This window comes from Nycticebus coucang, chromosome 12, assembly GCF_027406575.1.
Source record: "Nycticebus coucang isolate mNycCou1 chromosome 12, mNycCou1.pri, whole genome shotgun sequence".
In the NCBI taxonomy this organism is placed as follows: Eukaryota; Metazoa; Chordata; class Mammalia; order Primates; family Lorisidae; genus Nycticebus; species Nycticebus coucang.
The window spans coordinates 12,163,215-12,178,266 of NC_069791.1; the positions used below are offsets into that span (position 1 = coordinate 12,163,215).

General features: G+C 48.7%; 1 protein-coding gene across 5 annotated transcripts; it reads left to right on the top strand.

Moving 5' to 3' along the window:
* Positions 1 to 3,544: 3,544 nt before the first annotated feature.
* SMUG1 (single-strand-selective monofunctional uracil-DNA glycosylase 1) lies at positions 3,545 to 12,542 on the top strand. 5 transcript variants are annotated; one of them, XM_053556763.1, is made up of 3 exons: positions 3,545 to 3,664; positions 8,369 to 8,668; positions 9,815 to 12,534. In XM_053556763.1, the coding sequence occupies exons 2-3, from the start codon at positions 8,435 to 8,437 to the stop codon at positions 10,340 to 10,342; spliced, it is 762 nt and encodes a 253-aa protein (XP_053412738.1). In that variant the 5' UTR covers positions 3,545 to 3,664; positions 8,369 to 8,434; the 3' UTR covers positions 10,343 to 12,534. The 5 variants fall into 5 exon arrangements, with proteins under 5 accessions (XP_053412738.1, XP_053412743.1, XP_053412739.1 ...); XM_053556764.1 differs by lacking the exon at positions 3,545 to 3,664 and adding an exon at positions 3,675 to 3,938; XM_053556765.1 differs by lacking the exon at positions 3,545 to 3,664 and adding an exon at positions 9,079 to 9,177 and having other exon boundaries at positions 8,529 to 8,668; positions 9,815 to 12,541.
* Positions 12,543 to 15,052: the final 2,510 nt, after the last annotated feature.

Sequence of the window (15,052 nt, forward strand, 5' to 3'; positions counted from 1 at the left end):
GATCCTGGCCATGGTCATAACAACAAATATCCTTTATGAAGTACAAATTCTGTGCTAGGCACTACTTTAAGCTCCTTCTGTAATTAAGTCATTTAATTATCACAAAAGAAGACACAGATTTGCAATGACTATCCCATTTTACAGCTGAGATAACTGAAGCACAGAGAAATTAAGTAACATGCCCAAAGCTATTACTAGTAAGTGGCAGAGTAGGGATTCAAATCCAGCAGCCTGATTCCAGACAGTCCACCACACTCCAGAGTCCTGCACTCTGTTACCTTTCCTTTCCAATGCTCTTTTACTGTTTGTTGGGCTGACTGAGAGAGGTTCCAGGGTAGATGGCTACACCAAAGTTAAACTGGAACCCCATTTGGGGTTCTCCAGGTCAAAGGCAGTGAATGGAAGCTGACCAAGTGACACCTGGTACCTAGGGAGGGAGAAACTTGGCCTTCACCTTCTCCAATTCTCAGTCTTTGTTTTCCGCAGCTGGAGGCCCTGCAGCTTAGACAGGCCTTCTTTAGGAGAAGCATAGAGCCAGAGGAAGGGCTGAAAGATCTGTCTAGGAAGCAAGTGAGCTGCAGTCAGAGCTAGGACAGCCAGAGGCCGATAGATGGCGCTCATGGCCCAACACAGCCCCAGCAGCCCAAGGAAAGGAAAGGAAAACAAGTGAGCAGGTTAACTCCTTCCCTCCCGGGCTCAGACTAGACAGCAGGCTAGTGGGCCTCCCAGGGCCCATCCTAGGCCAGGTGACCCAACTTTCTAGCCTCTTATCTGCGTCTGTGTCTGCTCCTGGCCTACGAGGTTCTGTCCATAAATCACTGGCAGCTAGCCTCTTGAAGACTTCCTCCGGAACCAGGAAACTAAGAAATAGACAAAGCTGGTTCAGAGGGCTGTGCCCAGTTTCTGGGTCTCCATTCTGAGCATGCCACTTTAGGAGATCTCCTCCACTCCACCTTTCCTGAGAGTGACTTACCAGTTGAGGAAAAGCAGCATAGGCTAGATAAGGCACCCAAACTCCTCTGGGGTCACCTACAGGGACTCATATATCTGGACTCTCTCTGAGCTCCCTGGGATAGGTGGACTTACAGGCACAGAAACTGTTACCCACTTCTTCCAGGAGTTGAACTTGGTGGGTAGGGGGTCCTGATCTCTGCTTGCCTGTCACTCATTTTGCTGTACTGTCAGAAGCAGATATGAAGTATAGAGGGGCTGTCAAGATGAGAAACTGGAAGTTCTGGGCAACCAAGTGGCAGAGGGGAGGGATGGGTAGGAAAGTTGTTTACGGGATGAAAGAGATATAGAATTTATTTATTTATTTATTTGTTTTCTGCAGTTTTTGGCTGGGGCTGGGTTTGAACCTGCTACCTCTGGCATATGGGGCCGGTGCCCTACCCCTTTGAGCCACAGGCAATGCCCAGAATTTATTTTTTTTTGAGACAGAGTCTTTATTGTCCTCGGTAGAGTGCCATGGCATCATAGCTCACAGCAACCTCAAACTCTTGGGTTCAAGTGATCCTCTTGCCTCGACCTCCCAAGTAGCTGAGGCTACATTCTCTCGCCATAATGCCTGGCTATTTTTTGAGGGGTCTTGCTCTTTCTCAGGCTGGTCTTGAACTCCTGAGCTCAAAGAATCCACCTGCCTCAGCCTCCCAGAGGGCTGGGATTATAGGTGTGAGCTATCATGCCTGGCCTGAGATCCTAGAATTTTTAAGCAATAAGTTGACATACAGTTAGAGCTCCCTCTACCTTGTTTTTTGTCAGAAATACACCAATGCTTACATACATACATGGAGATGGGGAAGCCTGTTGTAGAAGCACAGATCTCTCTTTTCAGTCATTCCAGGGAGAGAAGCAGAAACAGGAAAATGTATACACAGAGAGACACAGATACAGAGAGAAAGCTATACAAGAGACAAGAGAGAGAGAAATTTACATAGGTAGAGAGAGGCAAATTACATAGGCAGGGAGAGACAGAGAGGGAAAGAATCTGGTACAAATTAAAGCTCAGGAAGTAATGGGCTTTATGAAGTGGATGATTAATTCAATTTCCAAAGCCTTAGAAGGGTAGGGGTGGGGTAGTTCTCACCTTTGATGTCAGAGGGTCACTGCTCACAGCTTCCTGAAGGTCTTGATGTATCTATTAAGTTTTTGTCTGTTGACAAGAGACCTAACAGGTCTTGGGAAGGGGGTGACATCCTTGTTCTCTCACTTCTTCCTATTAGGGAGTTTGTTAGTCTCACTCCCTACCACTGGCAGAGAGACTTTGCTTCTGTGATCAGAGTCCTGGCTGTGCTCAGTGTGTGCAGGGGTTGGGAGTGGGAAGAATCTAGAAGTTTCCAGTTTAATGAATGTCTTAGAGTCAGGACATAGAAACAGATCCAGACAGAGAACAAGAATAAAACTAGGAATAGGACAGCTTTGAACAGGTTTTGGGGTGGAGTAGGGTGGAGGAATGGACTGTTAAGTGCAGTCATGAATTTAGGATTGGTCAGGGAAGGCTTCCTGGATAGAGTATTTGAAGGGAAAGATCCAGAAGTATGAAAGATTTGATGGTTAATTTTATGTCTCCACTTGAGTGGACTAAGGCACACCCAGATAGCTTGTAAAACATTATTTCTGGATGTGTCTATGAGGGTGTTCTGGAAGAGTTTAGCATTCGAATTGATATACTGAGTTAAGAGTATCATCCTCACCAATGTGGGTGAGCATCATATAATCCCTTGAGGGCCCAAAGAAGGACAAAAATGTAAAGAAGTACAATTCTCTCTCTGTCTTTTCGTGAGCTGGCACATCTATCTACTCTCAGACATTGGAGTTCTGGTCCTTCAGGCTCTGGGACTCATACCAGCAAGCTCCCCCCCTTTGCACTGGGACTAAATTACATCACCTGCTTTCCTGTTTCTCCAGTTTACATACAGAAGATCAGCAGATTGTGGGACTTCTCAGCCTCCACAATCCTGTGAGCTAATTCCCATAATAAATCTTGTCCTATAATAGATAGCTAAGTGGATACCCTGTTTTTTCTGTTTCTTTGGAGAATCCTGACTAGTAGAGGAGGGAGAGAAGTCAAAATGGTGACGCTGTGGAGACGGGTTTGGACAGTAATTAGCGATGTTTTTGATAAAGGGTTGTTGGGAGATGTCAGAAGTGCCTTCATGAATGTAGTATTTGCTGTAATGGCCCTTGAAGGGCTACAAAGGAGAGGTCTCTCATACTTGGGGCACTCCCAGTTTCATTCCTAAGAAGGTTCTCTTCAGCAGGTTTTTAACTCTCTAGAATTAAATGGTCTTACCTTCAGGTCGGGGAGGGATTGGTAATGCTTGGGGCCTCCTGATAGGCAATCTCTTTGGGAGAGGTGCTGTAAAATGAACTTTTGTAAGGGCAATATGCATTAGGGCTAGAACATAGAATTTTCCGGGTCCTTACCGAGCCTGGCCTCTCACTTCTACAGACTTCTTTATTTTACCCTGATGGAAAAACAAACTACAACTCCCAGCATCACTTAGCGTGAACTCACAGCGCCTTCCGGGGTTTTAAGCATTTCCGGCGGAAGTGGCCCCAGACACGCCAATCTCCTTTCTTGGATAATGGAGACTACGACTCCCACTGCCCTCGCTCCGGGGGTGGGGAAAGGAACCGGAAGCAAGATGGGGATCTGGACCAGGTGAGGAAGTTGGATCCTGGGAAGCTGGGTTTTCGGGGACGAACTGAGGGTTCCCAGGGCTCTCGGGGCCGACCCGAGCGTGTAGTCAGGGTGGCTGTGTGTGGACCCCTTGGTCCGAGTGGGCCTGGACCCGTGCGGGAATAGCCTGCCCGGCGGAGCCGCTCGGGAGGCCTGCGGATCCCGGCTTTCCCATTGGGCGGAGCCAGCGCGCGCAGTGGGGCCTTAGTCTTCCACCCACTCCGACCCAGGAGAAGAGATGGAATGGTCTTTTTAAGTACGTAGAACTAGTTCAAGGATTTTCTTATTGGCTGGGCGCGGTGGCTCACGCCTATAATTCCAGTGCTTTGGGAGGTCAAGACAGGAGGATCCCCTGAGGCCGAGTGGTTATAGTTAGCTATGATCGCGCCACTGCATTCCAGCCTGGGTGACAGTGTGAGACTTTGTTTTTTGTTGTTTTTTTTTTTTTTAAAGAGAAAGAGTTTCACTATATCGCACCCGGTAGAGGCCGTAGCGTCACAGCTCACAGCAACCTCCAACTCCTGGGCTTAGGCGATTCTCTGCCTCAGCCTCCCGAGTAGCTGGGACTACAGGCGCCTGCCAGAACGCCCGGCTATCTTCTGTTGCAGTTTGGCTGGGGCCGGGCTCGAACCCGCCACCCTCGGTCTATGGGGCTGGCGTCCTACCCACTGAGCCACTTAAGAAAAAAAATTTTTTTTTGGACAGAGTCTTAATTTGTCGCCCTCTGTAGAGTGCTTTGCCATCACACCTCACAGCAACCTCAAACTCTTTGGGCTCAAGCAGTTCTCTTTCCTCAGCCTCCTGAGTAGCTAGGACTACAGGCACCCGTCACAACGCCTGCCTATTTTCAGAGACTGGGTCTCGCTCTGGGTCAGGCTGGTCTGGAAGCTGTGAGCTCAGGCAATCCACCCAACTCGGCCTCCCAGAGCTCTAGGTTTACAGGTGTGAGCCACCTCGCTGGCCTTAAATTTTTTTTTTTTTTATGTCTGCAAGAGACAAGGGAGTGGGTAGAGTGTTTTCTGTTCTTTCACTTACTGGATTTGATGTCAGGTAAGTCTGACATCAGTCTGAAGTCTGGCCTTGTTGGCCACACCTCTAGGTCACACTCTGCTGCCTTTGTGCTCAATATAGTATGATACTGTTTTATTAAGTATCTACACTTCTTAAGCCTCTTGCTTTTGGTGGCTTTAGTTAGATAGAACTTCCAACTCCCTCCTTTGGGCTCCGGTAGTATTTGGATATTAAAGTTCAAAGTACATTGTACTACAGTTAGTTGTTTATCAGTGCTTTCACAGCAGTTTACCACCTTACTGAAAGCTTGGCCTACATTTTATTCATTTTGGATTTCTTCCCCACCAACAGACTCATAAATATTGAAGAGTTAACAACTGATAGTAGGTTGGATGGAATATGTGATTTTCTTTTCTTTTCTTTTTATTTTTTTTGTAGAGACAGAGTCTCACTGTACCGCCCTCGGGTAGAGTGCCATGGTGTCACACGGCTCACAGCAACCTCTATCTCTTGGGCTTATGCGATTCTCTTGCCTCAGCCTCCCGAGCAGCTGGGACTACAGGCGCCCGCCACAACGCCCGGCTATTTTTTTTTTGTTGCAGTTTGGCCGGGGCCGGGTTTGAACCCGCCACCCTCAGCATATGGGGCCGGCGCCCTACTCACTGAGCCAGAGGTGCCCCCCTTTTCTTTTCTTTTCTTTTTTTTTTTTTTTTGAGACAGAGTCTCACTTTGTCAACTTGGTAGAGTGTGGTGGTGTCACAGCTCACGGCAACCTCAAACTCTTGGGCTCAAGTGATTCTCTTGCGTCAGCCTCCCAAGTAGCTGGGACTATAGATGCCCGCCACAATGCCCAGCTATTTTTAGAGATGGGGTCTCACTCTTGCTCAGGCTGGTCTCGAACCCATTAGCTCAGGCAATCCACCTGTCTCTGCCTCCCAGAGTGCTAGGATTACAGGCATGAGCCACCATGCCAGGCCCGGAATATGTGATTTTCATGAAGAGAAGAGTTAAATAACTTGCTCAAGAGAATCTTCTTAGAGATGAAACTGGGACTAGAATTCAAATCACTTGACTTCTAGCCTGTAGCTCTTGCTGTCAGATCAGGCTTTCAAATTCTGGAACACCGAAAGTAAGACCTGGTCATTCTTATACCCCCTAACCTTGCTGTCTCCAGCCCAGGTCTCTAAGTGTCAGAAGTAGACCTAACTTAAAACTTGAGAGAGATCCTGGAACTGGAGTAGCCAATCTGCTAATGTTGATACTACTTGATGTGATGCAAAACAAGGTTCCTTGAAATGTTTGAGCTCTTCACATCTTCCTTCTGGCTGTCTTATGAGCCCAGTTGGTCTTAGGTAGCCTCCTGGACAGATTGGGTAAAGACTTCTGAGATCAGTCTGGGGAATGACTTCCTAAGTTTGGCCTTGAATTTATTTTTTTCTTTCCCACTTCCCCTAGGCTAGGGTTAGAGACTAGTTTAATTGATTAAACTGTTGTGTCAATCTTGAGGTCCCATCTAGGGGAAGAGTTCATTCTTGACCTGGGCAGGTGATTGAGAGGGAGGAACAATAATGGTCCGTGCCCCATGGAAGGCTCAAATGTGATGAAAACCCACTCAAAGCCTGGCAAGCCCTGGAAACCAAGAAGAGTGCAAAGTGGGCAGTTGAACCTTGAGAAAACTCAGATTATAGAAGTGTAGAGGAATCCATCATGAATGGCTCCTTGGTAGAACTTAAATAAGATTGAAAAAGAAGTGGGGAGGGCGGGGGACATACCTGTAATCCTAGCACTCTGGGAGGCCGAGGCAGGTGGATTGCTTGAGCTCCAGAGTTTGAGACCAGTCTGAGCAAGAGTGAAACCTCATCTCTAAAAATAGCAGGGTGTTATGGTAGGTGCCTGTAGTCCCAGCTACTTGGAAGGCTGATGCAGGAGGATCACTTGTGCTCACGAGTTTGAGGTTGCTGAGCTATGACACACCACTGCACTCTCCCAAGGGTGACAAAGTAAGACTATCTCAAAAAAAAAAGAGACAGTGTTGAGCAGGTGTTTGCTGAGTACTTAATAAGAGCCAGGGTCTTGGGGCAGCACCTGTGGCTCAGTGGTTTGTGCGCCGGCCTCATATACCGAGGGTCGTGAGTTCAAACCTGGCCCCGGCCAAACTGCAACAAAAAAATAGCTGGGTGTTGTGGCGGGCACCTGTAGTCCCAGCTACTCTGGAGGCTGAGGCAAGAGAACCGCCTAAGCCCAGGAGTTGGAGGTTGTTGTGAGCTGTGTGAGGCCACAGCACTCTACCGAGGGCCATAAAGTGAGACTCTGTCTCTACAAAAAAAAAGAAATAGGAAAGGCATTTTGAAAGTCAGTGGAATGGTCAGGCTGGAACACTTGGTACGTGTGGGAGTAGTGAGAAGGAATGGCTCTTGCAGTTTACAAAGCGTGCTGTCATGTGCCCACTCCCCCCTTTTCCTCCTCCTCGTCTCTCTCCCTTTCCTTTCTACTTCCTCTACTTCCTCTTCACTTCCTCTCCCATTTCTTCCCTTTTCCTGTTCCTCTCTTCTTCCCCTCATGGCACATAGCATCTCATTCCATCCATTTTTATATCAACATTATGAAGTGGGTATTATTCTTAGTATTTGGATGAGGAAACCTGGGGTTGAGGAAACCTCTACCCATGGTTGCATAGCTTCTTAGAGTCTATTCTGAATCTGGTAAGTGTCCTACTCATTCTTTTTCTTCTTTTTTTTTTTTTTTTTTGTAGAGACAGGGTCTCACTTTATTGCCCTCGGTAGAGCCGTGGCCGTCACACAGCCCACAGCAACCTCCAACTCCTGGGCTTAGGCGATTCTCTGCCTCAGCCTCCCAAGTAGCTGGGACTACAGGAACCCACCACAACGCCTGGCTGTTTTTTTTGTAGAGACAGAGTCTCACTGTACCATGGCGTCACACGGCTCACAGCAACCTCTAACTCCTGGGCTTACGCGATTCTCTTGCCTCAGCCTCTGGAGCAGCTGGGACTACAGGCGCCCGCCCACAACGCCCGGCTATTTTTTTGTTGCAGTTTGGCCGGGGCTGGGTCTGAACCTGCCACCCTCGGCATATGGGGCCAGCGCCCTACTCACTGAGCCACAGGTGCCGCCCCTGGCTGTTTTTTTTTTTTGTTGTTGTTGTTGTTGCAGTTTGGCCGGGGCCGGGTTTGAACCCACCACCCTCGGTATATGGGGCTGGCGCCCTTACCCACTGAGCCACAGGCGCCACCCTCTTTTTTTTTAATTATTAAGAATGGCATTAAATATGTTGAATGGATGCCACCAGTAAAGGTTTATGGAGAACCTACTACCTACCATGTGCCCAGCATGGCCTAGGAACTAGTGACTCAGACCTATGCCTGATGGGGAAGGAGGTTTGGAGTTGGAGAGTGTGTGTGTGTGTGTGTGTGTGTGTGTGTGTGTGTGGTGGTTATGGCTTATTCTCTACAGGTGATATATGAAGAGCAAGTATATTTGAAGTGGGAAGGGCAAGGACCCTTCCTTATCAAGAACTGAGATGAGCTCAGACTTACTTGGCAGTTGGTAGATGACTGGTGTGCTCTCTTAGGGTCCCTCCAGAACCAGGGGCTCTGGCCAGCATAAGTCCCTCCCACTCTGTGGCTGAAGGCTCATGAGACATCTGTCTTTTTTCCAGGTGACAACGCATGGCTGTGCCCCAGGCTTTCCTACCGGTGGCCCTCCATGAGCTCCTAGTACCTCAATGGAGCCCTCAGCCTGCCTTCGAAGCTTGGCTGAGGGCTTCTTGGAGGAGGAGCTTCGGCTCAACGCTGAGCTGAGCGAGCTGCAGTTTTCAGAGCCAGTGGGCATCATCTACAATCCTGTGGAGTATGCGTGGGAGCCACATCGCAGCTATGTGACTCGCTACTGCCAGGGCCCCAAGCAAGTGCTCTTCCTGGGGATGAACCCGGGACCTTTTGGCATGGCCCAGACTGGGGTAAAGGACTTGGCCTCTCTAGAGTGTGAGGTTCCAAGGTGGATGCTTGGCTGGGTGTGATGAGGAGGAGCATGTGTGTGGCTGTGGACATGCATGGGTCCCCCTGCCCCAGCCTCTCCCAACACACACACTGGCTCCTGTGGCCTCAGATACTCTCCCAGCCTCTCTACCCATAATTAACCAAGAACATTAATGGTAGTTCCGTTTTCCCTGTGAGCTGTCCACTAATTGCCTCTGAGAGCCCTTCCGCCAGTTCCATCTGTACCTTACCTTGCTGGATCTCCCCTGTCCCTAGAGAGTGGTTGGGGTCAGAAGAGGGACTGGGACTGCTGGGACCTTGGATCCTGGTTGACAGGGATGGGCGTATATGAGATGCAGGGCATTCTGGCAGCCTTGATTCTGTTTCTTAGCTAAGGAGAGGTTCAAACCAGAGCCAGGCTCCAGGACCTGCTGGCTTTCCTTTCAGAGCTCAGGATGAGTGACCGACCCTCAGTGGGGGTGCTTGGCAGGTGAGAGAGGGGAAGAGGCTTCAGGGCAGGAGACTCAATCGCTTTTATTGACTCTGACTGGGTGATGAAAGGTGATCAATAATGATTGATGGAAATGACAGCCTGAGGCCTGGGGCTGAGAGGGCACCCAGAGAGCAGTGGTCAGCCCTGCCCTTGTCCCTCTAGTTCTGGCTGCTGTTCTGTCTCAGGACCATCTGTCTGTCCTTAATACTAACCATCAAACCCTGTGTAGGGCCAGATATCTTCGTGTATTTCCTGTACTTGGTCCCAAAGGCTAGTGAGGATAGAGGCAAACAAATACTCTGTTTCCCTGAAAATAAGACAGTGTCTTATTTTAAGGTGTGCTTCCAAAGATGCGCTAGGTCTTATTTTCAGGGGACGTCTTATCTTTCCTGTAAGTAGGTCTTATTTTCGGGGAAACAGGGTAGATTCTTCTGGACCACTGTCCACAATGAAACACTGGAGAAAGATGGACAGGCTCAAACCACAGAGCCAGGAATTCTTGTCTCAGGTGGAAGGGCAGGGTCCTGGGATGTCCAGGCTGGATCCTCACTGAAGGTGGAAAGGGGTCAGTTGATCCAGAGCCCAGGAGTCAGGTCTTGGGTCTGAAAACTCATGTTTCTCTCCTTCCTTACAGGTGCCCTTTGGGGAAGTGAGCATGGTCCGGGACTGGTTGGGCATTGGGGGGCCTGTGCTGACTCCTCCCCAAGAGCACCCTAAACGACCAGTGCTAGGACTGGAGTGCCCACAGTCAGAAGTGAGCGGTGCCCGATTCTGGGGCTTTTTCCAGAACCTTTGTGGACAACCTGAGGTCTTCTTCCGTCACTGCTTTGTCCACAATCTGTGTCCACTGCTATTCCTGACTCCCAGTGGGCGCAACCTCACCCCTGCCGAGCTGCCTGCCAAGCAGAGAGAACAGCTTCTTGGGATCTGTGATGCGGCCCTTTGCCGGCAGGTGCAGCTGCTGGGGGTGCGGCTGGTGGTGGGAGTGGGGCGACTAGCAGAGCAGCGGGCACGGCGGGCTCTCTCAGGGCTAATGCCAGAGGTCCAGGTGGAGGGGCTGCTGCACCCCTCTCCCCGTAACCCACAGGCCAACAAGGGTTGGGAGGCATTGGCCAAGGAGAGACTGAATGAGTTGGGGCTGCTGTCCCTGCTATCAAAATGAGAACCCCTGGGGCCAGGCATAGGACATGTTCAAGGTCTCCAGGTCATTTTTGCGCAAGCAGAAGACAAAACACTCCCTGGACTAGAGCCAAAAGGTCCTCTTGGGCTCCCTGGTGGCTGGGAAACATGCTCTCTGATCTGTTGACTGTCTACCAACCTGCCGTGGCGGTTTTGACACTACTCCAGTTCACCCTCCTGATCCTTGCTTTTTTCACCACCCTTTGAGCATCATACCACCCTTTGTGATATCTCATTCCACAGAGAATCAGAAGGGGGGCTTTGTGGCACTTGCAGACTGCTCTACCTCATCATTTCCTTGGGAAACTATTCAGCGGAGAGTGACCCAAACAGTGACTTCTAAGGTCATATTTGCTGTTTCAGATGAAATACCATGCCAAGATCCTTACCATCCTTACAGAACAGCGTCCTGCTGCTGACTCCTCCTCTCAGGGTCAGGACAAAGCATAGGACATGATGTTAAGATGGAACTGATTATGGGAAGCCAGGGCTGGACCAGACGGAGAATTCAGCGTTGTGGAATGGGAAGGATAGAAGACCTGGATTTTCTTTCTTTTTTTTTTTCATTTTGAGATAGTCTTGTTTTGTCGCCCGCAGTAGAGTGCTGTGGCATCATAGCACACAGCAACCTCAAACTCTTGGGCTTAAAGAAATTCTTTTGCCTCAGCCTCCCAAGTAGCTGGGACTACGGGCACCCGCCACAACGCCCAGCCATTTTTTTTTTTTTTTTTTCCGAGACGGGGTCTTGCTCTTGCTGAGGCTGGTCTTAAACTTGTGAGCTCAGGCAATCCATCTGCCTTGGCCTCCCAAGTGCTGGAATTGCAGACGTGAGCCACTGCTCCTGTCCTGATAAGACCTGGATTTTCATCTCAGCTTTGATGGACTTGTGAACTTCCTGATGGACAATTGGTTAGCCTCAGGATTCCTCCTCACAAGTAGGGGATGCCTACTCCTGAGGTAGGTGTGAGGATTAACCGAGATAACACTGGCAAGCGCCTTGCACAGGCCTGGCGCACGGCTGCTATTTACATACTCTTCTTGCATTCTTGCCTCTGGTTTGGGGACTCACTGCACAGCACTACAAGGGGAGCCCCCCCTGCACTCTGAAGACTTTGCTAGGGGGAGTTTGGGCTTCCACCTGTGGCCAGGGTGGAGGAACAAATTCTTGCCCTGCCAGAGATGGGACCATGGACCAGTGGCTATGAAAACACAGCTTGCAATTTTTTCAGTTTAAGCATTAAAAGCTCCTAAACACTTTTGTCTTGGTACTTTTATTCCCCCCTCCCACATATCAGGGTGGGAAGTAGTAGATATTCCCCTTTCTTACCTCTTCATTTTTTGCAAAGGTTCTCTTGGGCAGCTGGGTTAAAGATGTAACAGATACTTAATTGCCTTACCAAAGCCACATGGCCTCTATTGGGGGGCTACTCAGTAACTTGTATGATACTCAGTGGCGCTGTGAGGAGCAGGTGATGGGTACCTGGAGCGGATGGGTACCTGGTAGCTAACTTTTATGTTTGCTAAATGGCTGGTTGGGTGCCCCTTTGGCAAAGACTAGGAAAGTGAACCAAGTTGGGAGCAGAACAGAACACATTAAGGAGGAACATTTGGTCTACTTCCCGTGTCCTAGGACACAGGCCATCTTTGTTTTCAAAATAAGATTTTTAGGGTGGTACCCGTAGTTCAGTGGGTAGGGCACAGGCCACATACACCCAGGCTGGCGGGTTTGAACCCGGCCCAGGCCAGCTGAACAGCAATGACAACTGCAACAAAAAAACAGCTGAGTGTTGCGGTGGGCGCCTGAAGTTCCAGCTACTTGGGAGGCCGAGGCAAGAGAATCACCAAAGCCCAAGAGTTTGAGGTTGCTGTGAGCTGTGATGCCATGGCACTCTACCAAGGGTAACCAAGTGAGACTGTCTCAAAAAAAAAAAAAAAAAAAAGATTTTTAGTACAAACCCTCTCCTTCACTGTATAAAAAAGAATTTCCTGGGGTGGTGCCTGTGGTTCAGTGAGTAGGGCGCTGGCCCCACATACCCAAGCTGGCGGGTTTGATCCCGGCCCTGGACAAACTGCAAAACAAAACAAAACAAAAAGAGCCAGATGTTGTGGTGGGCACCTGTAGTCCCAGCTCCTCGGGAGGCTGAGGCAAGAGAATCGCCTAAGCCCAAGAGCTGGAGGTTGCTGACGCCACGTCACTCTACCAAGGGCGGCAAAATGAGACTCTTGTCTCAAAAAAAAAAAAAGAATTTGCCTAGCCTTTGTCTTCAGTTACTGAGAGGGAAACTAAATGCTTAGAATTTCTCAAATGTTAGAAGTGTCTGTCTTATTTATGGTGGGTCCCTCAAACTATACCTGAATTTATGTTGAGATTTGACCTCAAACCATATCTAAGTTTATATTCAAATTTGATCTCAGACTACCCTTGAGTTTATGCTATGATTTGATTAAAGACGGAAGCTGACCATCCCAGCAAGATCAACTGTATGGTAAGACTTTGAGCTGAGTGATAGCAGCTTGATCTCTAAGGAGGGAAGAGGGGCTAGAGATTGAGTTCAACCACGTGGCCCATGATTTTAATCAATCATGCCTACATATTGAAACTGATAACTTTTTTTTTTTAGAGACAGAGTCTCACTTTGTCGCCCTCGGTAGAGTGCCATGGCCTCACACCTCACAGCAACCTCCAGCTCTTGGGCTTAGCCAATTCTCTTGCCTCAGCCTCCCAAGTAGCTGGGACTCTGGCTATTTTTTTGTTGCAGTTTGGCCGGGGCCAGGTTTGAACCTGCCACCCTCCGTATATGGGGCTGGTGCCCTACTCACTGAGCCACAGGCGCTGCCTGAAACTGATAACTTGACATTGAGGTTTTGGTCACCTTCCTGTTGGTGAACACGTCAATATGCTGGTAGGGCGACCTGTCCTGATTCTATGGGCAAAGGTCTGTATTTGGGACACACACACTTTACATTGCATTGGCTGGTCCTGATTTGTATCCTTTATAATAAAACTCTGATCATAAGTAAAGTGTTTTTCTGACTTCTGTGTTTCTAGTCATTCTAGCAAGTTACTGAATCTGAGAGGGTTGTGGGAATCCCTGAATTTGTAGCCAGTTGGTCAGAAGTGCAGGTGACCTGGGGATCCCCAGGCTGTGACTGGCATCTGAAATTCTTGTTGGGGGCTGTGCTCTTAAACCTGTAGAGTGTGCACTAACCCTAGGTAGTTGGCATGAGAATTGCATGACAATATTGTACTTTGACACGCCTAGACCCCTTTTCCTCTCTGTTGTCAGTGCTACAGTGCTAAGTGAGCTGTGAGTGCAGAGCACTGGACTAGGCACTGTGGAATAATTGCACAGAGAAAGAAGCCATTGTTCTGTTATCTATTTAGCTGAGAGAGTCAGGGAAAGCTCTTTGGAAGACATGGTATTTTAGGCGGCCTTGAAACCCTTGTTGATCCTGTGTCTAACCTCTTCCCGTGTAATGATTTTCCTATTCCTTCTGCTCCTAAGTTCGAAGACATCCGGAGCTGGGGAATTGCATAAAATGAAAATCCATATAACAGGAATAAATATGGCTTCTAGGAAGGGTTTTCCAAGTGATAAGAAGAAGAAGAAATCTCAGGAATATGAATTATATGCCCTAGAAACAAAAGGAGAAAGGTGAATTATGTGCCTAACAATGTGATCAGAAAATGATATACCTCTCATTCCATGATAAGAGGTTGGTGGTAATACTGAGTACATTCCTTGGTCCTCAAGCATAGCTGATCACTGGCTATAGGAAGAAACAGCCAGCAGTTATTTTGGAATACACAAAGTTTATGGGAAGAGTGGGCAGAGCTAGTCGGTACTGTGGATGTTATACAAGGAGGTCCTACAAATGGTGGAAAAAATTCTTGTGGCTGAGGGACGTTGCAGTTGTGAACAGCTACATCCTTTGTTCATTAGGTAAGAAGGAGAGTGGACAAAAAGTGCAGACACACCTTTTTTTTTTGTTTTTTTTGGAGACAAAGCCTCAAGCTGTCACCCCCCAGGTAGAGTAGAGTGCCATAGCATCACAGCTCACAGCAACCTCCAACTCCTGGGCTCAAGTGATTCTCCTGCCTCCGCCTCCCAAGTAGCTGGGACTACAGGTGCCCGCCACAATGACTGGCTAATTTTTGGTTGCAGCTGTCGTTGTTTGGTGGGCCCGGGCTGGATTCGAACCCGCCAGCTCAGGTGTATGTGGCTGGCACCTTAGCTGCTTGAGCCACAGGTGCTGAGCCAAACACACCTTTCTTACAGGAGAATCCTCATCACAGCTTGTGAGCTATGTGAGAAACAGAAATTCAAAAAAGACTGGAAAACCATCTTCTGATACAGGAAAGGCTAAATGGAATGGTGCATTTTATAATGCAAAATGAAAAAAATCAACAAAAGATTGCATTGTTTGCCCCAGAAGAAGTGAGAAAGGTGGAAGGAGAGAGACCATTTTCTACTGTGAGCCATGCAAGAGGAAGCCTGGACTTCATCATGGACATGGCTTCCAGAAATATCACATTCAAAAAAATTATGAAGGCTGGGCATCGTGGTTCCCGCCTATAATCCTAGCACTATGGGAGGCTGAGGTGGGTGGATTGCCTGAGCTCAGGTGTTCAAGACCAGCCTGAGCAAAACTGAGACCCCGGGCGGCGCCTGTGGCTCAGTGAGTAGGGCGC